This window comes from Macrotis lagotis, chromosome 5 (genome assembly GCF_037893015.1).
Source record: "Macrotis lagotis isolate mMagLag1 chromosome 5, bilby.v1.9.chrom.fasta, whole genome shotgun sequence".
NCBI lineage: Eukaryota > Metazoa > Chordata > Mammalia > Peramelemorphia > Peramelidae > Macrotis > Macrotis lagotis.
Genome location: NC_133662.1, coordinates 263,520,367 through 263,546,986, shown reverse-complemented (window position 1 = coordinate 263,546,986; position 26,620 = coordinate 263,520,367). Strand labels below are relative to the sequence as shown.

General features: G+C 46.5%; 1 protein-coding gene across 1 annotated transcript in view; it reads right to left on the bottom strand.

The window, feature by feature from the left end:
• Nucleotides 1-54: 54 nt before the first annotated feature.
• LOC141490202 (uncharacterized) overlaps nt 55-26,620 on the bottom strand; it is a 54,731-nt gene continuing 28,165 nt past the window's right edge. Inside the window, exons 2-4 of the mRNA XM_074190437.1 lie at nt 23,441-23,765; nt 15,921-16,017; nt 55-1,178 (exon numbers count right to left, since the gene is read on the bottom strand). Coding sequence (XP_074046538.1) covers nt 701-1,178; nt 15,921-16,017; nt 23,441-23,666 — 801 coding nt within the window. The 5' untranslated portion in view covers nt 23,667-23,765 and the 3' untranslated portion in view covers nt 55-700. The remainder of the gene's footprint in view (nt 1,179-15,920; nt 16,018-23,440; nt 23,766-26,620) is intronic.

Genomic DNA, 26,620 nt, shown 5'->3' with positions numbered 1-26,620 from the left:
AACTTTCCCAGGTTCACAGACCTAGAGTCAGGAGGGATTTCAGGGGTGATCCAGTCCACCCCTTTCCTTTTACAGATGGGAAAACTGAGGCCCCGGGGGGGGGGGAGGTCTACCCAAAGTGCCACAGATAGTGTCTGAGGGACTGAAGTCCTTTAACTCCAGTGCCAGGTCTTTCCACTGTTCCCCCCATGTCCCCCTTCATGTCCCAACTTCAGAAGGAGCAGGTGCTGCTTCCATAGTCAAACCAAAGTGCAGCTCAGGGCCTCTTGCAAAGGAGCCCTCTTAGAGCCAGCCAGCAGCCAGGCTTCTCTTCTCTCAGTGACACACACCCTTCTCTCCTCCATCCCCAATAGCTTTCTTTTCTTCCAAAATCCCTTTCCCAGGGCCCCTCCCATGGCTTCTCCCAGTCCAACCCAGCCCTTCCTTGGTAGTAACCCTGGTCCTGCCCAGCCACATCGGGCCCTACCTCCTGGCATCTCCAGGGACTGGCTTGGCCAGTACCAAAATGGACTCAGAGCTGGGCAGCCAGGAAAGTCTTTGCACACTTAGTTACAGTTGCTAGGTAGGGAGGAACTTTGAGCCAGACTGGCAGACACAGCATGGCAAGGAGGAATTATATACTTCAAGATGAAAGTACACACACACACACACACACACACACACACCCAGAGGGGAGTTCACAAATTCTTCCAAGACCATTCTAAGAAGCCAGACTTTCCCACTCTGCCATCCTCGGTAAGTGGCCATTGCAACCGTGGTGGGAGACCTCCAAGGAAGGGAGATCACTCCCCTCGTCCCCCACCTCCTGCAACCCCTTCAGCACTAAGGTGACCATACATTCCAACAGACCTTTCTCCATAGACCTCTGCCTCACTGAAGCAAGGCAGCAAGGTGACAAGAGAGCCAGAATCGGCACCTGGCCAGCCCCAGGCCAAGCTGGTGTTCCCCACATTCTCCAGTTCTCCCAGCCTCTCCCAGCACCCCAGATACCTGCCCAGCAGCGAATCCCCAGAGAACTCGCCTCCCCACTACCTATTTGTTCGATGAAAATCTTCCATGAATCTGCAGGAATGGGGTGGATCATTTTCAGGGCCTCGGTGAGAGTGGTCGGGCTGTCTGCGGCCAGGGCTGGGTACTCCTCCGGGGTCGCCACGGTGCCAGGGGTAGAAGGAGATTCGCTGAGAGAGGAGAGAGAGAGAGAGAGAGAGAGAGAGAGAGAGAGAGAGAGAGAGAGAGAGAGAGAGAGAGAGATTCACTTTTAAGCAGTCAGAGACTTTTCCTTAAATAGGGAAGAAATGGGCATTAGTGGCAAGTGGGGCACCCCCTCTTGGGCCTGCTGAAGGGGCCATGTTCAGCAGGAGCAGAGCCTGGCCCCCTCCTCTCTCTCCCCTAGGCAGGGGCTCCGAATATTGGGGAAAGGAGCCTCCAGCAGGGCTTTATACGGTGATTCATCCACCCAAGCCCACATGGCCGGAGCCCAAACCTTCGTGTTTTCATTGCTTACAAACAAGGTTTGGAAACTTGTGCCCTCCCTTTGGGGGGGCCCTCGGAGAGTTTTACCCTCTCGACTGGAGCCGCCCCCCCCCCCATTCGGGCAGCGCACGTGTGGGGGGGCAAATGGAGAGTTCCATTCACCTGCTCCCCCCCCCCCCCCGCTGTGTGACTGAGGTGGGCCAGGAAAGACAAGCCCAGAGGGGAGGTCGAGGAAGAGTCAGCTGACCGAGCTGAGGTGCAGGGTCTGCCGGGGCCAGGAGGGCCGAAGCCGGGGGTGGGGGGCGGCTGGGGAGGAGAAGGCATTCGGGTTGGGTTGGCAGCGAGGCGGGGGAGCCGCGCCTGCTCCTGTCCGGTCCTGCCCTCCGCCTCCACTGCCCACGGGCGGGAGAAAGTCACTTCTCCTAGAGAAGAGGGCGGAGGGACCCAGGATCCCGGGGCGGGGGTGGGGGTAGATGGGGAGGGGAACCAGAGCTGCCACGGCTCTGCTTGGCTCTGGGGGCCCTGAGCGCTCTGGAGAGGGGGGTTCTCGGAGCCGGCGCAGTCACCTGGGCCAGGGGCCCTACCTGCAAAGCGGGAGGTGGGAAGCGGGGCTGCAGCCCCGTGGGGGCAGAGGCGCAGGGTGCCCAGGGAAAGGGGAGGGGGGCAGCCCAGAGGAGAGAGGGCAGAGAAATGAGGGAGGGGAGACAGGGAGCAGGAGGCTGGAGACAGGAGAGGTGAGGGGGGCGCCAGGAGGAGGGGGGCCCCAACAGGAGAGTGGTGCCAGGAGGAGAGGGGTGCCAGGAGGGGAGGGGGCCCCAGGAGGAGAGGGGCGCCAGGAGGAGGGGGGCGCTGGGGCGCCAGGAGGGGAGGGGGGCCCCAGGAGGAGAGGGGCGCCAGGAGGAGGGAGCCAGGAGGAGGGGGCCCCAGGAGGAGAGGGGCGCCAGGAGGAGGGAGCCAGGAGGAGGGGGCCCCAGGAGGAGGGGGGCGCTGGGGCTCCAGGAGGAGAGTGGTGCCAGGAGGAGAGGGGCGCCAGGAGGGGAGGGGGCCCCAGGAGGAGAGGGGCCCCAGGAGGAGGGGGGCGCTGGGGCGCCAGGAGGGGAGGGGGGGCGCCAGGAGGAGGGGGGCGCTGGGGCGCCAGGAGGAGGGGGGCGCCAGGAGGAGAGGGGCGCCAGGAGGAGAGGGGCGCTGGGGCCCCAGGAGGAGAGGGGCGCCAGGAGGGGGGGGGGCCCCAGGAGGAGAGGGGCGCCAGGAGGAGAGGGGCGCCGGGAGGAGAGGGGCGCCGGGAGGAGAGGGGCGCCGGGAGGAGAGGGGCGCTGGGGCGCCAGGGAGGGGAGAGGGGCAAGACCCGAGAGCGGGTGGAGAGGCGCAGGCAGGGGTGCCCAGGGCGGGGGGCAGGGGCGGGGGCGAGCGTGGGCAGTGCGGAGCGGCCCCTCACCTGCTGCCCGGCTGGCCGGCCGGCTCCCGGGGGTCGCTCTCCGAGGAGGAGCCCTCATGGTCCACGGCGCAGGCGGCGCTGAAGGCGGCGGCCAGCAGCTCCATGAGGCTCCCGGGCCGGCGGGGAGCGCAGCCCGCGGGGTGGGTCCTGGAGCGCCCCCGAGCTGCGCCCGCTCCGGAGAGCCGCTGCCGCCGCCGCCGCCGGGAAGGCTCCTGGGGGTTGCCACGGTAACGGGAGAGGCGGGAGGCGGGAGGCGGCGGCCACGGGGGCTGCGCCCCGAGAGGAGGAGGCAGCGCCGCGGCGGAGCGCAGGCCAGGGCTGAGCAGCGGGGCCGGGCAGGGCCGGGCAGGGCCGGGCCAGGCGGGGCAGGCGGGGCCGGGGCGAGGCTGGCGGCTTGGGGTGGGCAGGGCGGAGCCCCCCCCAACTATGCCAAGAAGACCCGGGCGGCCGGAGTGCCACGGGGCGCCCTGACCCTGGGCCGGCCTTGGCAGGACACTTGGCCCCCTCTCCCACTTGGCTCCTCCCTTCCTGGGCCCGGCCTGGATTCCGGAGTGTAAGTTGAGTCTGGGGAGCAGAGTCCGAGCCCTGGCTTTGCCACTTCGGGGCGTCGGGGCCCTCACTTGGCCCCCCTGGGCGTCAGGTGGCTCCTTTTGAATCCTTGGGTCTGATCTCCAAGGCCCTTTTTGGCGCTTTGATTTGCTTTGGTTTGGAAACACTGGGGTGGCGGTTTGCCCGGCCACCAGCTGCTGAAGGGCAGCATCGAGATGCCCCCGGAGGCTTCTTGTGGCCCTGAGGCGGGCACACTTTGCACCAGGCACTGCCACCAAGGAAGGCCTCCGGTGCCTTCCTTTTACACATCCCGAACCTGAAAGTGGGAGGGAAGGCGCTTCCTCGGGCAGCTTTTCCACCTTAGCCCTGGGATCTGGCCTTCTTGAAGGCCTCTCCCGGGCCATCTCCACCTCTCAGGACCCGGCGATCCCCAAGACTCAACTGCCACTTTCAACAAGGCCCCTTCCCTGTGGCTCCCCAAGACGTGGCCCATTATAGGAGAGCTTAGAGAGCAGCCCGCGGGACCCCTTACTGAGAGGGGAGGGACTACCCCAAACTAGCTGCTGCCCGAAGCAGAATCCCAACCCAGGCTCTCAGCATTCCAGCCACGGAATTCAAAGATGACAATTCCCTCCAGGTTCTAGCTTCAGCATGGCCTCCTTCAACAGGAGGTGGCCAGGGGTGGCAGAAGGGAGGAGGCTGAGGCTGGCTGCTTCCAAGTGCCCTTATGCGGGGAATGGAGATCAAATGCCAAAATGGAGTAGGGAGATGAGTTTTCTTCAGGTCCCCTCACCTGCTCCAGGAAGAAATTTCTTTCTTATTTTACCTTAGAGAAAGGTGATGGAGGTTTAACAAGGGCAATCTGATTAACCCAAGAACTTTGGGGAACTCTTCCCTCCCCACCAGGCTGCACCTCGAAGAGGAGGGAATTGCTTTACCCTTTCCATGGAGAGGGAACAACCAGGAAGGAAGGAATCCTGGCTTTGTGACTTTGGGGAGGTGTGCAAAGCAATCCACAAAAAATGGTCCTGCCTCAGCCTCCAGCTCACATACACAATCTGTGCAAGCCCCTCCTTCAGCCGGAAATGCCCTAGCTTAGACTTGATGGCTACTGAGACTCCTTTGTGTCCCCAAACCAGAAGTCCAAGGAACCTCTCCCCCTGAACACTCTGCTAGGTTGCTGAGGGAGGGAGACCCACATCCAACCTTAGGACTTGCAGCTAGAAGGCACCTGGAGAGACCCTCTGATCCAAACTCCTAATTTTTCCATGAAGAGGACACTGAGACCCCCCGAAGTTAAATCCAGACCCACAGTCACACAACACACTGGGGTCTCCTGACTACCCAAATCCAATCATCTCCACTCTTCCCTCCTCTCAGAAGAACTGAGCCCACTCTTACCACCCTGGCCAGCTCTCATCCAGGAAAGAGAAGGACAGTTTTTTTTTTCTCAGCAGCACTTCCATGGTTAAGTTAAAAGGAAATGGAGAGAGGGAGGCAGGGGTGGGAAGCTGGGCCCTGGTTCTCGGTACTCTATCAAAAGAGGGATAGAATAATGGAAAAGCTAGGGGAAGGATCCAGCCCCTTCCTTGGAGAAGTGTCTCAGGTCCCCTAAGGATGGGTAGAAAGAGTTATGGAGGAGAGGAGACACTTAGTGGTTTCTCCAGCAGTCTTCTGTTATCTACTGGCGAGGAGGGGAAGAAGTGGGAGAGACAGAAAATGGTTGATTAAATTTGGCAAGGACAGCAGTATAATATTTCAGAGAGAGGGAGAGGGAGAGGGAGAGAGAGGGAGAGAGAGGGAGAGGGAGAGAGAGAGAGAGAGAGAGAGAGAGAGAGAGAGAGAGAGAGAGAGAGAGAGAGAGACAGAGACAGAGAGACAGAGAGACAGAGAGACAGAGAGACAGAGAGGGGGGGCTAGGGGAGAAGGAGGGAGGGAGGATGTTGAAGGGGGATGGGAAGTGGGATCTGAACCTCAGGAAGCATCTGGAAAGAAGTACTCAGCTGGCCCAAGGAACAGACGTGTCTCTGGACTTGATTGCTCAGTCCCAAGGCAAAGGGTCTGAAGCTCCATGGAACATCTAGCCCAACCCCCTTTTTTTACAGAGGAAAAAATTGAGGCCAGGAGAGATTCTCAGGTCCTAGTCTTAGAGTGGGTCCCTCATCCAACTGTTTTGTTTGAGAAATTAGGAAGCTCAGAACTAGTTTATTGTTACACAGACGATCAGTTATGGAGGTGGAATTTGAACTTGGGTCCTCAGACTCCAGAGCTGGACATCACAATAACACAGCAACCATTTGGTAAGTCTCTACAGGCATTATAGGAGATAAAATATTCATATATGCAGATCCCTGCCCTCATGAAATTTATAGACTAGTAAAGTTGTTTGACGTTTCAAATTTGGTGTCTGGTTTTAACTTCTAACTGCAATGGAATCCTAGGAGTTCTGAGCCCCACGGCCCATTCAAGAAAGACCATGGAAGACGATAAAGAATGAGAGATTTGGAGTTGTAGGTCCAGCTGCACCACCTTGGACAATGCTCCCTTACCCTCTCTGGGTCTTGGTTTACTGTTTTGGAAAATGGTTGGCCTGGTCCTGTGAGAAGGAGTTGGAAGGACCTCACACACCAAAACAAAGTCACTGTTCCAGATTTTCTCTCAAACTCTGGATCACATTCACTTAAATTCTGGAAGGAAGTGGCCACATGAATTCACTGTCTCCTCACCCCCCAGTTATCCAGTCTGCACCTCTAGGGGGGGGATGGCTTTATTCTTTCCTACACTCCTAAAACCCTAACACTCCTGGCTTCCATGGAGCCCCTCTAGCCAACATTTAGCCCCATCCAATATTTCATCCATAGTCAACAATTTCCCCTCCCTTCTCTGAGTCCCATTCCACCAATCTCCAGGTGTGTAATTGTGGAGATTCTTTCCCAGGTAAGGTTTGGACAGCAACTGATATCCCTTATACCTCTGAAACTCTGTGACAATCCCTCCTCCATGATAATAGTGATATCAGGAAACTAAGAAGTCAAGTAATGGGTGTGTGTGTGTGTGTGTGTGTGTGTGTGTGTGTGTGAGAGAGAGAGAGAGAGAGAGAGAGAGAGAGAGAGAGAGAGAGAGAGAGAGAGATGAGGGGTGGTTCCACACAACTGGTATAGAGATGATGGAATTTGAACTCATGACTCCAAATCTGGTTTGATCTTTCCACTGAATTACATGACTTCCTGAGCAACAGGAATCTGTGGCTGTGTTTCTTACCTATCTGACCCCTATCCCCATTTTCATCTCTGCCTCTGCCCTCTAACTTGATTTTTTTTTAGGTTTTTGCAAGGCAAATGGAGTTAAGTGGCTTGCCCAAGGCCACACAGCTAGGTAATTATTAAGTGTCTGAGACCGGATTTGAACCCAGGTACTCCTGACTCCAGGGCTGGTGCTTTATCCACTGCGCCACCTAGCTACCCTCTAACTTGATTTTGAGGATCTAATTCCACTCCTCTATTTTTTACAGATGAGGGAAGACACCATTTAAGTGACTTGCCCAAGGGCCAAACATAGTTAATTAGAGGTTGGATTAGACCTCAAGTTCTCTTAACCCACTCTACCCATTCATCTTCTCTGCCTATGTTTGCTTGGATTCCCTTGGCCAGGAAGGGAAGGAGATGGAGATCTCTGGAGTCAATGATCCCACTGAGAACCTTCTCTGTGCACACTAGACGGCACTAAAGACATTACTGCTACTCCCTTTAAACTTTTCTTGTGTCTGTTGCTGGCAATCTTTGTCCTTTGTTCTTGAAGAAGACCATGACATCAGGGAAGTGATGTCATAACAAGCAAGTAAATTGGATTGGAATGGGGGAGGGGGATGCTGAACTAAGCCACCAGCCTCACTTTCTCCTCCAGAGTCATCTAGGTCCAGTGGTTAGACATGAATCAGGATGACTGGAGGTGGCCCTGGTTGTGAGGCAATCAGGGCTCAGTGACTTGCCTAAGGTCACACAGTTAGTATCTGAGGTCAAATTTGAACTCAGGTTCTCTTAACTTCAGGGCTGATGCTCTACCCACTTTGCCATCAAGCTCTCTGGTACTAACTGCTTAGTCAGAAGACCCAGATTGGACCAAAAACTAACCTCAACACTGTGACAGGGTGGAGTTTATTGTCTCTGAGCCTCAGGTTCTTCATCTTTAAAACAGGTAAAATGACTCTTGCAATTCCCTCCTCACTGAGCCCATGTGAAGAAAGAAAAGACCTTGCTTGGCAACCTGTTTGTGCCTTGGTTTACTCAAATGTGAAAGAAGAAGGTGGGACTCTGAGATCCTTTTCAGTCCTATATTAATACATCTTTAATGACTGTTGACTGATTGACTTCCTTGATGGTAGGAGCCAACCAAGGAGCTGGATGGGAGATAAGATAAGAAAGAATTTTTATTGATGCAGTGACCCCAAGGAAACAGGCAATAAATACCTGCAAAATTAGGGGGTTGGACAAGATTATCTGAGGTCCCTTTTATCTCTCAATTTATGGTTTTACGTTCCCTTCTACCTCTAATAGTTGTGTAAAGTGGGGACTGTCTGATTGAACAGAATCCCTTTGACATCAGACTCAGTCTCAGAAATCTAACAACTTTGGCATCCAGATCAAATTTCGTAAAATATGTCTTGGGCAAGCAACATGAAATGCCCTTTCAAATGAACTTTTAAAAATGAATTTAATTGTGTGGGGGTAGGGGGAGAATTCTAGGACATTATCCTGTAATTGGGAGATGCAGACCCTGGGATAGGGTTGCCTATCCTGATTGCCCTATCTTATGGGGGCTCAGCTGTGACCAAACTTCTTGAGAGCAGAGTCCACATCAATGACCTTTGGATCTCCATTGTACCCATGGAGTATCATTCTTAGGGACCCAATACTGATTTCCTTTATAGTTTCTAAAGTGTTTTCATATTTATTAGTTTATTTGAGATTTAAAATAGCCTTGTGGGGGTAAATATCCATCCATCCATTCATCCATCCATCCATCCATCCATCCATCCACTACTCAACAAGCATTATTAGGCACCAGGCTCTATCTTGGGCAATAAAGATAGGCAGATAGGTGATACAGTGGATAGAGCACTGGGCCTAGAGTCAGGGAGACCTGAGTTCAACTTCAGAATCAGACATATATTAGCTGTATGACCTTGGGCAAACTACTTAACTCTCTTTGCCTCAGTTTCCCCAGTTGTAAAATAAATTGGAGAAGAAATTGGCAAACCATTTCAGTATCTTTGCTGAGGAAACCCCAAATAGGGCCCCAAAGAGTTGGATGTAACTGAAAACAAATCTATATGGAAATGAACACATACGTTTTTATATGTATATATGAAAGTCATCACTACATTAATTCATTCCATTTAGAATTTTTTTTACAGTATATATAGGCTTTCTTCACTTGACACCAAAATATGCTTATTGGTGACTAAGAGAATAAATTATAATTGTTATTAGAGAGTGCCTTAATCATATATAGATAGATAATTTTATATAATTTTTGTGCTAATATAGATATAGATATGTATATATGTATTTTCCTCCCTTACCACATGTATTGTTTTCATCCCTAACTATAAGCAACTCAAAAACAAAGACTGTTTCATATTTGTCTTTCTTTTCCATAGTAGGTGATTAATATATGTTTGCTGCAATGAAGAAATATAATGTAACCTCTTTGAAGCCAGGATATTTTGGGGTTTATTTTACCTGAATTTTTATAACTGTAGCACATAGTTCAGTATCTATATATAATAGATGTTTAATAAATCCTTGTGGACTGAATCATTGATGGTGATTTCTTAAAAGAAAATCACAGCATTCTCCCATGAAAATTTCTGAGAATCTTAGTAAGTGACAGGTCTAAGTAGCAGCCTATACATTTACATGAAGGAAAGAAATCTAATCCTTAAAAACAGGAATTCGTTATGAATTTAGTTTTCATTGTAGAGTCTCAACTTGCTTACATGGCACCAGAAGGAGTCCAGGACACCTTATGTGATTTGTATTCCAAAAGTTCCTCCAAAAACTACTTCTATTCATTTCAAAACTTTCATGTGTTAAAAACCTTAAGCTCTTTTAAAAGAGTTCAAGTTTCCCAATCCTTATGAATCAGATTTTGAAGATTCAGTAATTTCCTGATACTGTCATAATCAATGCATTCAACTGCACTCAGGACACATTAGGACCCCTTGGAGGGGTCAAGAGATCATTTCACATTAGAATCAGGCAAAGGACATATTTATCCTAGAGAAGAGAAGACACAGGATAAAAACACGAGAGTTGTCTTCAAGTATATAAAGGGCTATTATATAGGAGAGAGATTATCCTGGCAGAGCCAAGAACAATGAGGAGACAGTAGGATTGACATCAGGAAAAGCTTCCTGTGGGAAAAACCATCCAAAAGTGGAATGGACTTCCTTTAGAGAAGTTGGATTCCCCTTTTGCTGAGAATCTTCATGCACAGGCTGACTGATCATTTGTTGAGGGTCACTGAACATCCATTCCATGTAATTATAATAATAAGATTAATAATAATAATAATGGATGACATTTATATGACATTTTGAAGCCTACAACATGATATACATGATATATATATATGTATATATATATACATATATATATACATATATATATATGAATACTACCTCTGACTGGAGAGATGGGAGGTGGGACCTTGGAGAGCTCCTCCCCAATCCAATACCTTTTCAAGAGAGCACTTAGGGAGTTGACCTCCACATTTCCCAACTGGCCACTTTCCTGGATTTCATGATCTCCAGAAACAGATCACTTTGCAAGATAAAATTAATTCTGAAATTCTCACTTCCTTAGATCATTTCTCACTCTGACTGCAGGACTTCCTCATGTTTCCAATCAGATAACCTCCTCCCCAACACTTATGTGTTGTCTCCCCCTTGAGACTGTAAGCTCCCTGAGGGCAGGGACTGTCTTATAGTTTTCTGGGTGTCCCCAGCCCATTATACAGTGCCTGGCTTATAACAGACACTTCATAAATATTTATTGATTCTGATTCATATTTGTCAGTATGGGGAATTACTTAGATGAGCCCCTCTACCATGGAGGTCATATCTTCTGAAGTAGACTGGAGTAGACTGAACTGGGATCAAGATCAGAGTTAAAATTCTGCCTCAGACACTTAGTTGTTGGGCAAGCCATATAATCCCTCTTAGCCTCAGTTTTCTCCTCTCTAAAATGGGGACAATAATAATCCTGGGGCAAGAATAGCCTACCTTTCCAGAGCTTGGAAGGTAGATTGGGATGAGGCATACAAACCAAACAGAGGATTCTGGATTAGATGATAGAGACAGAAGAGCCTAGGCTTAAATTGTGCCTTACATCCTTCTTAGCTGCATGTCTCTGGGCATGTCTCTAAGTCTCATTTTCCTCCTCTGTAAAGTGAGCACAATAATGTCTGTGGTATTGTCTTACAGAGCTGTTATAAGGACCAAATGAGACCTAAGTGTGTCTCATGTGTTTCCCTATTTATGTGCATGTTGTCTTCCTCTTAGAATATAAACTCTTTGGGGACAGGGACTGTTTGGACTTTCTGTGTGTGTCTTCCATGATGAACATGGTAAACCCTTAATAAATGTATCTTGATTAATTGACTGATATTGCCGCACAATTCATTTCTCTAACCCTCAGTTCCCTGTCTGTGAAATGGGGAGAATAACTGAGAAGTAGTCCAGGGAAAGACCCTTGGAACTTGGGGAAGAGATTCAATTTTCACTTTGTCCCCAACAATATGGGTGAGCAAGGGAAAGTCAATCATCTCTCTGGGCCTCAGTTTTCTTATCTGTAGAATGACCTAGATCCATTTGAGTCTTCAGCCCATGACCCTGTACCCTAGCGTCCCTTTCCAGGGTCTGAAGTGTTAACTTAGCTAAAGTCCTTTTCGTTGTTTGTTGTTGTTGTAATTATCATTATTATTATCTCCCAAAGGATCATAATAATCTTTAGAGCTGGGAGGAGCTTCCAAGGCTATCTTATCCAATCTTTTCACATTTCCAAGGAAGGGTCAGAGAGGGCTTAAGTGACTTGCCCAATAGAACAAGAAAGTATTAGAGTGAGCGTTTGAGCACAGTCCCCTGCCTCCGCAATCTGCTCACTTTTCACACCACCTGAAGATCTCAGTACAGATGGCATTTTTCCCTGTTTGAAGCTATTTTGAAAACTGGGAGCAGTTTTTTTGAGTGTCACACATATAACAAATGAAATCTCAGAAATCCCTAGAGCTTCCTGGAGTAGCAACCCCTCCTCCTCTGGGCTCAGGTAAAAGGCTTGTCCAGGATTGGCTCCCTTCCCATTCTGGCAAAGCAGATGGGCTTTAGTTTAAACCCCCACAGACAGAGCTCCAGCTTTCTAGAAATAGATGCTTCCATCTAAAATTAGTCTCTCTTTTCCGCTAACGAAGCCACCACCGTGGGCAGCAAAGGCAAAAGTGTTTTTAGCAAGCATTTTGTCTAAGAATCAGTAAGGAAAGGAAGCCTGTGAGGGGGAAGGCTTCTTGGACTTCTTGGCTCCTATTGTCCTATGCTCCACTTACTGTCTCAAACTCTCTTCTCCTAAGAGAGCTCTCTTCTCCTTGAGCAATGGAAATGACATTTTTCAAGAGCATGTATGATTCAGGATCAGTGGATGGCTCTGGATTCTGAAGACCAGGGTTCAAAACTCACCTCAGATGCCTACTATTATGAAAAGTAATAGCTTTTACATAAGTTACCTCATTTGATGTTCACAAGAACCCTCAGTTAGGTGATATTATTATTCCCATTTTAAAGACCAAGAAACTGAGGCCTCAAGAGTTCAAGTCAAAAGTCAATCAGCTTGGGGAGGCTAGGTAGTGCAGTGGATAGAGCACTGGCCTTGGAGTCAGGAGTACCTGGGTTCAAATCCGGTCTCAGACACTTAATAATGACCTAGCCGTGTGGCCTTGGGCAAGCCACTTAACCCCATTGCCTTGCAAAAACTTAAAAAAAAATCAGCCATTATTCTGAAGCAGGATTTGAAATGAAATCTTCCTGACTTCTCTTCACTCACTATGCTAATGGGCTACTACTATCTATGACACTGGGTGAGCTACACTCTTAACCTCATTTTCCTCTTTCCAGCAATGAAAGGGGTGGTTGAGGTGACTACTGAGGTGTTTTCCAGCTTTAGTTTATGATCCTAGAATCCTGAGAATGCATTGAGCCTCCTTGGACTTCAGTTTCTTCATCTATAGAATGAAGTCATTGGATTAGAAGGCTTCCAAATTCCCTCTAGAACTGTGATTCTGTAGCCTTCCAGGGTCTTCTAAATTCAAGTCTTCAGGGCAGGAAAAAAAATGTAACTTCCATTATCATTAGATCCATTATTAAATTTAAATGCACTAAATGCACTGCCCCATCTGATAGGCATTGCCCTTTGCAACTTTTAGTGTCTGTTGAATTTACCAAAAGTTTATTAATCACCTACTATGTGCAGAGAGCTGTGTAGTGATTAAATAAAAAAGTGATATTGATAGAACTGTCCCAAGTTATAGGTCCTCTATTTCCTAAGCTTTACCAAAAATATTAGATACTCTGTCAAAAGAGATGATTAGGCAAGAGAGCTGGGCCAGAAGACCCTGGTTGTGAAGGCAACATCTTTAATATCAGAAATTTTAAAAAATAATCATACACAGAATGCTTTTGGTCCTTCATTCTGCCTCATAAAACCCTGAATTCCCTTCTAAGCTTAGATCAAATGTCACCTTGTACAGGAAATCTCTTCTGATTGCCTTCCTCCAACCACAAGGCTGCTAGGACCTCTCTCTCTGAAATTAAATTGTGTCTAAGTCATAGAACATAGATCTAGAACCAGAAGGAACCTTTTAGGTCATCTACTCCAACCTCTTCTTCTTCAAGATGATGCAACTAAGTCCAGAGAGACTGGACATCTTGCCCAAGATCACACACAACACAGCAGTTGGGATTTGAACAGTCCTAGACTAGATAATCCTAAAACTAAAAAAAAAAGCGATGAGGAAGAGAGGTAAAAGATGATTTCTCCATCCATAGAGGATTTGCCAAAGCCGTTCCTGTCGTCTACTCTTCCTTTGTATCTCCAGTGCTCAGTCTAGTTGCTGACACATAGTAGGTGCTTAAAAATGTTTGTAGATTGCTTCATTGAAAGGACGTTGATAATTTGGAGAATGCCCAAAGAAGGGCAACCAGGATGATGGAGAGACTTGAATTCTTGCCATAAGAGGATTTGGAGACATTCTGTCTGGGGATGGCAAGGCAAGACAAAGGAAAAATAATTTCTATCCTCAGGAATTTCGACTAATCAATGAATCAACTGATACTTTTTTTAAAGCTTTTTTGCAAGGCAATGGGGTTAAGTGGCTTGCCCAAGGCCACACAGCTAGGTCATTATTAAGTGTCTGAGGCAGGATTTGAACTCAGGTCCTCTTGACTCCAGGGCTGGTGCTCTATCCATTGCACCACCTAGCCTCCCCTGATACTCCTTAAGCACATTTTTTGTGCTTGATACTGGCAATAAATGAAATAGTCCCTGCCCTCAAAGAACTTGTATTCCATGGTGAGAGACAACAGATATAAATATATTTGAAATTCATGAAAAACAAATATAAGGATGTAGAGAGGAGGTAAAGTGCCATGTTATAGAAAATGGATTAGACTTTTTTCTTCATGGCCTCAGAAGTCAGAACCAGGTCAATCAGTAAGAAATGGCAAAGAGGTAGATTTGGACTTGATCCAAGGAAAAATTCCTAAGAGATCTGCCTCCAAAAGGCAGCTTTGGGAGCCCATTGTTGCCTCCGTTGGAACTGCCTTTGTCCAAGCAGTCACTTGCTGGGGATGCTGGAAGAGACATTCTCCTTTTGGTATAGATTCAATGCTGAGATTCCTTCCAAATTGGAGATCCTCTGATGCTGTCCAAATGGTTGGGGATTCCACCATTATCAGGGCAATGGCATCAAAGAGAACTCCACAAAGAAGACTTTAGTCCTGGCCCACACAGAGCCCACAATTGTTCCTTTTTCCCAAGTTAAGATCTTGATTTGTAGCTGGCAAAACTGCATGGTTGGTGATGGTGCCAATTTCACACATCAGAGGGAAAAAGGAAGCCAGGAGTTTGATGTGGCCGGGAAGGGCTGGGCGGCCAGAAGAGCTAAAGGCATGAGAAGAGCCACAAGGCCCTTCACCCCTTCCAAAGTCTACACACAATGGGGATTAACATGCATCTTTGGGGTCCTCTGCCCAGGTGATGGATGTGGAGGTAGTGGGGGATATTTGCTTCCTCTATCCAACCTTATGTAGTCAACAGTCTTAATTAATATCCAATTAATATCCAAAACAAGCAATGAGCAAATCCCCGCCGCTGAATTTCTCTTTACAATTCTTTTCTAAGTCTTTGCTGCTTGATTTTAAGTGTCAATAAGTGTCTGCTAAACTCAGGCCATTCTGCTAGATAATGAGAGAATAAGGACCATATTATGCATGTGATCTCACTGTATCCTCAGAGCAACTCTGTGAGGGAGGTGCCATGGTGGTATAATGCCCTTTTGACGAAGGAGGCAACTGTGTCGATGAGATTAAGTGGCTTACTTACTGTCACACTGCAGCAAACACCAAAGATAGGACTTGAATCCCACAATTAATCAGCAAATATTTATTAGGCAGCTACCATGATCCAGAAGCTGCAATAGGAACCCGGGACTTGAGAGAAGGACCAGAACTGGGATTTCATTGGTATCAGAAAACTTCCAATGAAGACTCTCATGGGCAGTGCTGCTCAGTCCCTTCCCCGCCGTTTGTGGCCTAGGGAGCTGTCTGGGGCATTGCCAGGAATATGGCCAGGGTCATCTAGACAGGATGTATCAAAGAATGTATGCAGCAAGGATAGAGCGGGCAGGGCTGGCAGTCACTCTTCCCCCTGTCCCTGTCACCTTTGGGGGCTCTCTCTGGTCTCATAAGCAGTTTGCCCCCGTTAGAGGGATGGTTTGTCGTTATTTTTCCAAACTAGGCTCTGGATTTGCTCGCTGCCCAGCCGATCTTGCTAATTCGATTGCCCCAAAAGACCACAGTACGTGAGTCCTCTCTGCCCTTGGAAATTGTAAAAAGTGGATTAACAACTCTCTTTTTCATTTCCCAGTCCCCAGTCAGAAATCACACTCTGGCATAAAAAGTCAGAGATCTCTCTCTCTCTTTCTTCACTCAGCCCTCTGTTCAGGCAATATAGCACACACAATGAAGGGTGGCTAGGTGGCACAGTGATAGAGCACCCGCCCTGGAGTCAGGAGGACCTGAGTTCAAATGTGACCTCAGACACTTAATTACCTAGCTGTGTGACCTTGGGCAAGTCACTTAACCCCATTGCCTTGCCAAAACAAAATAGCACACATAATTCATTTCTTCACCTACCTCTTTTTCTCATGCTCTGCAGAGGCTATCCCAGCTGGTATGCCAGGCACATCTGAGCTCTGGGGCTGCTTCAGAGATCTTCTAGTTTGCAACAAACCTAGCACATTTAACAAAGGTCCCAAGTCAGAGAGGTAATGCCCCCTTTCCTAGAAAGTCTGTATTTTTAGAGCATCTATTTGTTTAGAAGAAGAAAGGAAAAAGTTAATAACTGCTGACATTCATGCCCATATAACAAAGAAAATAGGAACTAGAGACATTTCAACTTGACTTGGAAACAGGGTGAGGGAGGTATCAGGAGCAGGATGTGAACCCAGCCCTTTCTAATTCGAGGTCCAACATCCTATCCACTACTCCACATGATGAATGGTAGCAAAAAACACCGTCTCCTGTTCCCCCAAAGGAGAATAAACTCTGCTTTTTACACACTCCATGACCAGGCCCTTGCGTCTCCAATCTTTCATGAAAACAGTGTGATGATGGGGGTATAAGCAGAATGGAGACGTTGTCTCTGTTAGACCCATACACCAACTTATTCCAAACCATACTTTACCTTTCTTAAAACCTAGCCAAGGGGCTGCTAGGTGGCGCAGTGGATAAAGCATTGGACCTAGAGTCAGGAGGACCTGGGTTCAAATCCAGTCTCAGACACTTTAATAATGACCTAGCTGTGTGGCCTTGGGCAAGCCACTTAACCCCATTGCCTTGCAAAAAAAAAAAAACCCTAAAAGAAGTGCTATTTAGGGGCAGCTAGGTGGCACAGTGAATAGAGCACTGGCCTTGGAGTCAGGAGTACCTGGTTTTAAATCCGACCTCAGACGCTTAATTACCTAGCCATGTGGCCTTGGGCAAGCCACTTAACCCCATTGCCTTGGGAAAAAAAATCTAAAAAAAAAACCCATCCAAGTATGATTTCTCTGTCATCACATTCAACTGAGATCAATGTATAACATGGAACCAATGTAAACACTAACAGAATGCCTTGGGGGGGGCAGAATGGAGGAAAAATTGCAAAACTCAAAATAAATAAAATCTTTCTTTAAAAAAAAACCTAACCAAGCACAAAGGCAGGTTTTTTAAAAGACTTTACGAAAAGAAAAGCTAGAAATCTAATAGAGTGTCACTTTCCAGTTCTTTTTTCCTTTTTTAAAAATAATTTTAATTATCTACGGAAAGAAGGTAAGAAGGGGTTCCATTTTTTTACTTCAATAATTATGGAGGACCAGGAATTTTCGATTGACTCAATCAATCAACCACTCTACCTCACTAAAAATAGCTAACAAGGTGGTGATGTCTCTGTCATGTCAGAACACCTTTATTTAATCTTTCAATCAAAGGCAAGGAACTAGGTGAAAGGTTATCGATCAGTTGGGAAAGAGATGAGGTGGAGTCCTACTGGGCCAGAAATATATTGGGGTAGACTGAAAGGAGTCGGGCACATCCTTTGTATTTGTATTAAAATGAGAAGCTAGGTTGAATGTTGGGCACCTAAAAGCTAGGAGCAGTCCCAGCCAAACCCTGGAGAGGCAATTGCTTAGGGGAAGATATGAGAATTTAAGAGCCTCTCTCTATCTTTGTCCACTCTACCATTGACCGAAGGAAGACCTTACAGACTTCCAAAGATATGACAGATTTTGGACTTCCCATGGGCACCCTAGTAAGGGTAGAAAAACCTTGGAACAACCAATGTCAATGTCCTTACCAGGGAGCCAAGGACAGATTAGATATAGTGGGGAAAGGCAGCTTCAGGATTCAGAATCTCTACAGAGATTCCAGCAAAAATCTAACCCTTGCCTGTGGGAAATTCCATGGAAGTCCCACAAAGGAGAGAAAAAGATTTTTTAAATGTCTTCCAGCTGTGAGTTTCCTCCCCTGCCTCATGTACTCTAACCTTTAGCCTACTTTCCCCAGGATTATGACTGTACTTGTGGAAGAGTGTGCCCCTAAACCATCTTTAGTACCAATTTCTAAAAGGTAATTAAGTTTGTCTGGCTAAGTGATAGCAACTGATTTTCAATAGGCAAAGAATACTAATGGGGGCTTGTGAGTGATTACATTATGCAAAAATATCATTTAGTCCTTCACTGCTCCACAGAATGCTGAGGGTTAAGACGGAGCTATTCTCTGGGAACCAGACCTGCCTGTTCTATACTACATATCCTAATAATACTTTAAACTTTTCCATATTTTAATAATGTATTTAACAATGAACAATTGAAGGCATACTGAAATGATGCCTATCTCTCCTCCCCAACAGATCAATGATGTGTGATGTTTGTTGGTTCCTCCAAAGGGATGGGCACTTTCTCCTTCTTTCATGGCAGATCCCAATGGAGAGGTTGTCTTTTTGGGAGGAAGAGTTGTCTGCTGATCAGAGATAGCAGGACTCACCTATAGTCATACAAAAACCAAGGTCAAGCTCACATCTTTCCAATTTGACCATTAGTAACACTACCCACAACACACACTGCTTTTCTTTTTCTTTTCTTTTTTTTTTAGGTTTTTTTCCAAGGCAAATGGAGTTAAGTGGCTTGCCCAAGGCCACACAGCTGGGTAATTTTTAAGTGTCTGAGACCGGATTTAAACCCAGGTACTCCTGACTTCAGGGCCTGTGCTTTTATCCACTAAGCCACCTAGCCACCCCCACACTGCTTTTCTTAAATAAAAGTATAAAATCCAGAATGTCTACATTATGAGAAGGTAGGGTGGAGAAATGGATGGGGTAGTAGAGCATTGTGGATCAATGGAAGGTGTGCTAAACCTGGATTCCAACCCTGACTCTGACACTAATAACCCGTGAGTTTGCACAATGCACTTCATCTCCCTCAGCCTCAGTTGCCCCAGCTGTAAAATAAGGGATTTGATCTCTGAAATCCTCTCCAGTCCAAAATCCATCATCCTAATTCAATTCACTTATCAGAGCTTCTGTTTCTTTGTTTGTAAAGGGAGGAGTCAACAAACATCACATATCACTGACCTATTGGCGAGGAGGGATGAGTGTCATTTCAATACGCCATTAATTTATAATTGATAAATTATTATTAAAATATTTAAGAATGTAAAGCAGTATTAGTAGATGCAAGATAACCTATGGGTCTGATGAACTGACAGAAATGATCCATGTTGGCATGGTCAATGGGAGAGAGCAGTTCAGAAGGTGATACGGAGGATGTTGTATTGGACTGAGTTCAAATCCCACCTCAGATAACTAGCTGTGTGACCTGGCAAGTCACTTAATCTTTCTCCCAGCCTCAGTTTCCTTATCTGTAAATGGGTGATAATAATGGCACCTACCTATCAGGGCTATTGTGAGAATCAAATAATACATGTAAACCTTTTGCACACTTTAAAATATTTTGTAAATGAAAGATGCTATTATGATTATGATTATGTTTTTGCAAGGCAGTGGGATTAAGTGACTTGCCCAAGGTCACAGAGTTAGGTAATTATTAAAAGTCTAAGGTCTGATTTGAACTCAGGTCCTTCTGACTCCAGGGCCAATGGTCTATCCACAGCTCTATCTAGCCATCCCTTCTTTTCCTCCTAGTAAAGGGAAAACACAGTTCAGCAAAACTGGTGGAAGCATCAACCTCTGTCTGTCTCAGTGTTCTTACTATAAAATGGGGATAATCACAACACACACTTCCCAGGGTTGTTTTAGAATAATTATAAAGCAATCCACTATATTTAAAGTATGAGGTCTCATTTGAACTCAGGTTTTCCTGACTCCACGGCTTGTGCTCTAACCACTGTGATACCTAGCTGCCCTACTATCATCATTATTATTATTGAAATGACCATAGTGGAGTCTGACAATTTAGCTCAGCTCTTTAGGGGAGAAAATGAGGAATTTTGTGAGCAAAGTCTCTAACATATTGATGCCTTTTGACTCTGCAGTGTAAGTGCTGGGTATGTATCCTAAGATGATCAAAATTAGATTGTTATGTGAATTGCCTTTCAAGTGAGTGCCATCAGTTGGGGATTGATCAACCAAACTGGGGTAACAAAGCAACCTGATTTGCACCTTCAGGAACAACAAACAAAAGGGATTCAGAGAAACATGGGAAGATATATGAACAGAGGCAGAGATCAGTGACCACAATAATACAAGCCCCAAACCCCATAAAATATAGTGGATTGCTCTATAATTAAAATGGCAGGGAAGAGGAGAGAAGCAGAACCTCCTTTCTTCTGTTGGAGAGGTAGGGATTCTGCAGATGAAATATTATGCACAGACAGACATCAGAAAGTACTGAGAAACACTTTCCAAATGTTTTATCATTTTACTCTAAAACAACCCTGGGAAGTGTGTGTTGTGATTGTCCCCATTTTACAGACAAGAACACTGAGACAGACAGAGGCTGATGCTTCCACCAGTTTTGTGGAACTGTGATTTCCCTTTATTAGTAAGAAAAGAAGGGACAGTTAGGCAGAACTGGCCCTGGAGTCAGGAGGACCTTACTACCTACTTAGCTGTGTACAAGTCACCTCACCCCCATTGCCTTGACAAAAAAAAAAAAACCCAAACAAAAAACCAAAAACTCTCCCTTACTCAAGGGGAGATGAGGAACAGGCAAAGACTAGTTTTAGAAATGACTGTGTTGTAAAACCCAAAAGCATAGATAAAATGTTTAAAATGGAATGAAGTGAAGTGGTTGGACTAAATTGCCTCTCTGGTCCCTTTCAGCTCCCCATCCTATGAGTAATTCAATAATTCTTACTGTGGATTGCTCTCCAAAAAGCTGGTTTCCATCCCCATTTTTGCCAACGGTATTAGAGACATGTAAGAGTCAAAGAGGATTCTTCATCTCTGAAGCTGGGGCAGAGCATGTCCCAGCAGAAAGATAGGCCCAGGCTTGAGGAGCCCATTTATCAGAAGGGACAAAAGAGAGCATTTTGTAAGTAGGGGAACTTTATCTAACAAAGAAGTCCATGTGGGCACTGCTCATAGAAGTGACGTCGAGGAACTAAGAGGAGGTGACATTTCTAACAGATCCCATTTCATAGCATCATAGAATTGGATGTGGGGGCCCGAGGGGGGATGTCAGGCCCCGCCAGTCCAAGCAGCTCACTTTGCAGCTGCAGTTGGCAGGCAATAGATCTACTTGGCAGATCCTGCACTTTTGCCTAAGAATATCCACCCAGAATTCTTGGTCTGATGCAGTGGCTGGCACCCCCCCCACCCCCAAGCTAGACCTTAAGTGACTTTCAAGTTGACTGGGATCATGGGACCTAGAAGGGAACTCAGAGATCAGACAGGAAGAGACATCGAATTCAAGCACTGGAAGGGACCGGCAGCCCTGAGACCCAACTGGAGCCCCCACCCCTTAGAACATCTATGAAAAAATACCTATAAGGCTGATCAGAGATTTGGGTGGGATCTTGGAGATCATCCAAACCTGCTCCCCCATTCTAAAGAAGGAAAGAGAGGAAGTTGTTTACCCAAAGCCCTCTCATTCTGGAGTCAAAGAACTCTTTCCACCCATATTCACAAGACTCCCAGACTCAGGGTGTACCTAGTTACTACCCCTTCCCACAAGGATGCCAAAAGGAAAAGGGTCTTGGATCATGGCATTTCTGCTGTAAAGTCAAGGAAGTCTAATGCTTATATATTGCCGATGAGCCCCGTACTCACCTTCCTTTCTCACAGCCAAAGCTTCTTGCCCAGCCCCACTCCCTCACCTTGAGAAATTGTCCAAGGAGCCTTATATTTGGGTGGGTGGGTGACAGATAGACCAATAAAAAAGAGAGAATCAGTGAAACTATTTTTTTTCAAAAATTCACAGAAGAAACTCAAGAAGTCTAGCAGGAAACACAACTACAGAAATTTTGTTACAATTTTTGTTTCTATATACATAACATATTAGGGCAGTTGCAAAAAACATCAGGTATAAGGATAAGAAGACCTGAGTTCAAATCCAGCCACAGACACTTAATAGCTATCTGATGTGCCCTTTATTTACCTCAGTTTCTCCATCTATAAAACAGGGATAATAGGCCTCCCTTACCTCCAAGGGGTGTAGTGAAGATCAAATGGCATAATCACCACTTAGCAGGTGCCAGTTACAGAACAGGAACTTTGTTAATGTTAGTTATTGCTGTGACCCATACATATATAGGTGTCTGAGTGTCTTTTAAAACAAAAAAAGAGAAATCCATGGTTTCTCATATCTGCCTTCCCTGTTCTTTGTACATGGAAACATTTGTGTTTGTTAGTGATTAAGTTCACCACAAAAAACTGCTTTAACTTAAAAATAAATACAGTGTAGGGATGGGGGTGCTGTCCTCTCCCTCCCCCAGTCATGCTAGAATAATGAGGAAAATCAATTATATTAGCAGACAAGGGGGTGGTTGGACCCAGTCACCAAGAGAGATCAGAGGTAGGAGAGAAGAGAAAGTTCGAGTAGGTGTGACCGCGGGCAATGAGGTGAGAAAAGGAGAAAATCCAGAGAGTTGAGACTTGTCCTCATCTTGTCTGAGCACCCGAGCACCTCAGGGTGTACCTAGTTACACCCCTTCCCACAAGGATGCCAAAAGGAAAGGGGTCTGGAACTGTGCCATTTCTGCTGTAAAGCCATCTACCCTGGTCTGCGCTGGGAGCTGTGAATCAGAAATGGAAGCCAAGTCAAGACTAAGTGGCAATGGGCCTCTGACAGGACACTGCGACTTTCTAGCCTCTTTGGGATCAGTGCTCACTGATTCAAGAATGTCCCTTTTCTTTTTATTCTTTTTTTTAATTTTTTTTTTGCAAGGCAATGGGGTTAAGTGACTTGCTCAAGGCCACACAGCTAGGTAATGATTGAGTGTCTGAGACGGATTTGAACTCAGGTCCTCCTGACTCCAGGGCCAGGGCTCTATCCACTGCACCACCTAGCTGCCCCTTTACTCTTCTTTTTAATAAAATTTTTCTCTTTTGATGGTGAGCTGTCAAATGGGGAATCAATCTCGAGATACTGTGGGCGCTAGGAAAATATACGTTATCCCAGGTTTTGTGAGTGAGGACCAAGAGCAGAATGGGGAAGGAAATCCTCACGAGAGCCACTTGCATGGGTCAGGACATGAGGACTACCATGTGATTTAAGGCAGCACAGCCTGTCTCCTAAAATACTTGGTCACCTTTGGAAAGCACGCGTATTGTTTGTACAGCTGCTCCAGTTTCCCTTGCAGTTGATATAGGATTGCATATTTAAAGCTAGAGGGAATCCCAGAGACCATCTAGTCCAGGCCTCTTGCTTCACAGTGAAAGAAACTAAGGCCCAGGAAACCTATGAGATCATAGGTTTAGAGCTGGAAGGAGCCTTAGTACAGCATCTCATTTTACAGATAAGGAAACTGAGGTCTAAAGAAATGATTTGCCCAAGTCAAAAGTGGAACCCAGAACCCAGGCTCCTTCCACTGTCCCACACTGCCTTCTCATCTTCAAGGACATCCATGCCATTCTTTTCTCAGTTTCTCATTACTTAGGAATGACCCCTAATCACAGCAAGCAATACCCAACAATAGCCACTGACCTTGGTACTCACCTGGAGCCTGGCCACTGCCATTTTCTGGACGGTTCTTGCCCCTTTTTTCACTCCATTGTCTCATAGAACGGTAATATATGGAATTTCTTCTGAGAGGGATGTGGCCTCGGAGTGATTCTCTCCCTCCAGTCAAAGGGTCGACATTGTCTGCCACCTCCTTTTCTTCATCATCATCAGAGGAAGGATGGACCCTCTCATTGCAGGATTTCCTTAGACCATGATCCATGGTCTCTAACTCTTCTCCCTCCTTAGTCTCTGTGTTATTAGAGATTAACAACAGAGGGACTAAAGATCAGCCACCTTGAACTCCTGTAGATTGGGCTGCCTGAGAACAGAAGAGAGAACAATATTTACATCAACTTTAATATCCCACTCACTGTCACCCACACCTATACTGGTCAAAATGACGAGTGACCTATATATCCTGGGAATCATTTCAGGTCAAGAAAAAATTGGTTTAACCCCAGAGAGTTGTGTGGCTTCAGATAATATTTGCTAACACAGACCTTTGGGCTATAGCTTAATTGTACCATGTTCTAGAAGGCAAAAGTTATTGAGTGCAAATGATTTTCAAATATAAAACATTTTATAAGCTCTAAAGTAGAACAGTAACCGTGAAAATACAGAGACCAAAAATGGAAATAGCATTTTAGGGTCTGGAGTTTGCCTCCCGTGTCGGCTATCAGAAAAATAACCAAGCTTGAAGCACTCTGGTTCAGCCCCCACCCACTTAGAACCAGAGCTCATTAACCCCTACCAATGGCTGCATTTTAAAAAAATAACCATTCCAAGTGTCCCCAGAATAGGATTAAGTCTGTTCTTTTGACTGATCATGTCTGCTGTTGAATTGAAGTCCATGGTTCCAGACAACTAGCTGTCTCGGGATTCAGAGATATTCTTGAAGCTTTTTCTTAGCCCCTAATGGGAATCATATACTCCTGAGATCTATTTCAGTGACTTTGTCTCCACAAAAGAAGTCATGATCGGAGAGGAGCTATGTGATATCCAGATAGGGCTGTGTTGGGGGTAGTTCAAAATGGTGCTCAAGATAAATCCCCAAATCATAGAATTGAAGAATTGGAAAAGAGTCCAGCAGTCATCTACTCCAACCCACTATAGATGAAAGGAATTCCTCTCTAACATAGCCTTGGTGTGTCACCTCTGGAGGGCGTGAGACTGGATGACCTCCGAGATTCCCATCAGACATTAGACAGGTAGCTATCCGGTTCAGCCTAGACACAGAAGGAATCTCTTCGATGATCCAATGCTAGGTCAAATTTATGTAGAATTTTTGAAGGTTTTGTATTATACTGTGGTCAAACTAGATGGCTAACAAAATCTCTTCCCACGCCCCGGTACTTGGTGAGAGACTGATGGATGGATTGATTCCACTCTTGCCTCCTTGAGCCATGTTACAATAGTTGAAATCTTACCTTACTACAGATGTGGTAGCCCAAGGAACCTGACCTCAGCACCACCTTGAGCATCATATTGGCAAAAACTCTTTTCAGAATAGCTTATTCCCTTCTCTCCCTTCTTCCAGGCATTGTGCTGGGCACCAACCCCAAAGACATAAAGGAAAGTCCCCTGCTCTCAAGGAGCTTACATTCTTCTAGTATTTATCTAATATTAACAACAGATAAATAAACCCAGATATCGACAAAGTTGATTTAAGGGCAAAAAACATAATTGGGACTGGGTTGGGGGGATGAGGAAGGACCTGTCCAAGAGGTTGCCTAGGAACTGAGTTCTTTAGGGAAAGGTGAAGGGGGGACACCACAGGAGTCTCGAGGAAGTGAAGAGGAGGAAGGAGGGCATCCTAGTCTTGGAGGACAGCCTGTATAAAGGCTGGGAGATGGGAGATGAAAGGAGAGATCCTCTTTGATTCTTGGGTAAGGCTATGGATCATCCCCAGCTTCCTCAGGTCTCAGTTTCTGCATCTGTGAAATGGGGAGGTTAGACACCAATGGCCTCTGAGATCCCTTTGAGCTCTAGACACATAGGTGAATTGGACATAAGTCATTTAAACAGCAGGAAGGTCAGTTTGGGCCATACGATGAGAATAACATAATGATAATCATGCTTATGGATGCTCACACAGTGATTAAACCACAATATCTTGTGGCCACCCTTGAGGGAAGCACAGCAGATAAGATTATTCCCATTTTACCGATGTAAAAGAAGAAACTCAATCTCATCCAGTTGAATTGGATGGTTCACCCAGTTGGGTCTGAGACTGGTCTGCAGGGAGCTCTGGACACTGTTTCCCTGGACTGACCCATGCAAAAACCACCTGGGGATGACAAGCAATGCCTAGTCCCACCCTGCCTTGCACCAACCAGCAGCCACCCCCGAGTCCTTGAACCAACCCAGTCCCTGACTCACTGCTTGGAGAATTTGGGCTGACCACATTGAATTGAATTTCTGGCAGCAGGGTGGAACCACCCAGCCTTGTCATGAGGAATGGTTGGGCAGAGCAGGTTGGAAAAAACACTTATTCATCCATGGAATCAAATGGACTCATTGAGGACAGAAGAGAGGCCAGCAGAGCCAGGCCAGGAGCACACTAACCGTCAGAGACTTACTTTAAAGAGGGTGGGGTCCCTGGGAGGGGCCCTGGAAGAAGGGCTCAGCCATGGAATCACAGGCCTCTGGGGCCATCCAGGGGTCCCCTCATTTAACAAATGAGGAAAGTGAGACCCAGGGAGGTAAAGATGAGTGTTAGCGGTCACCCAGATAGTGTTAGAAGCAGGATTTGGAACCCGCACTCAGATACCCGAGTACCTAAAGAAAAGTGATTCTGAATCACAGTTATGTCGAAGTTTAAAAAGAATAGCAACACTAACAAAAGGACAGTTCTTTCAGACCGGAGACCCGTTGTCTTCTTCCCTCACCCTGGCCCCCACCTAGGACATCCGAGGAGCCCACAGGCTGAGTTTCCTTTGATACAGAGGAAAAAGCCTCATCTACTCCGGGAGTGGGCAGTGAGGCGTCTCAGCTCCAGAACCCACCATAGCTCAGGTCAGATGATCTTATCTCTTATCTGATCCCCGACTTGGAGGATTTCAATAATCCATTTAAAGGCTTCCCTACAACTCACCTCTTCCCTCTAATTCATACCATTGTTTCTAAATCACCTTCATTTCTAAAAGTTTCCCTCCATTCTCCAGCTGAGAATCC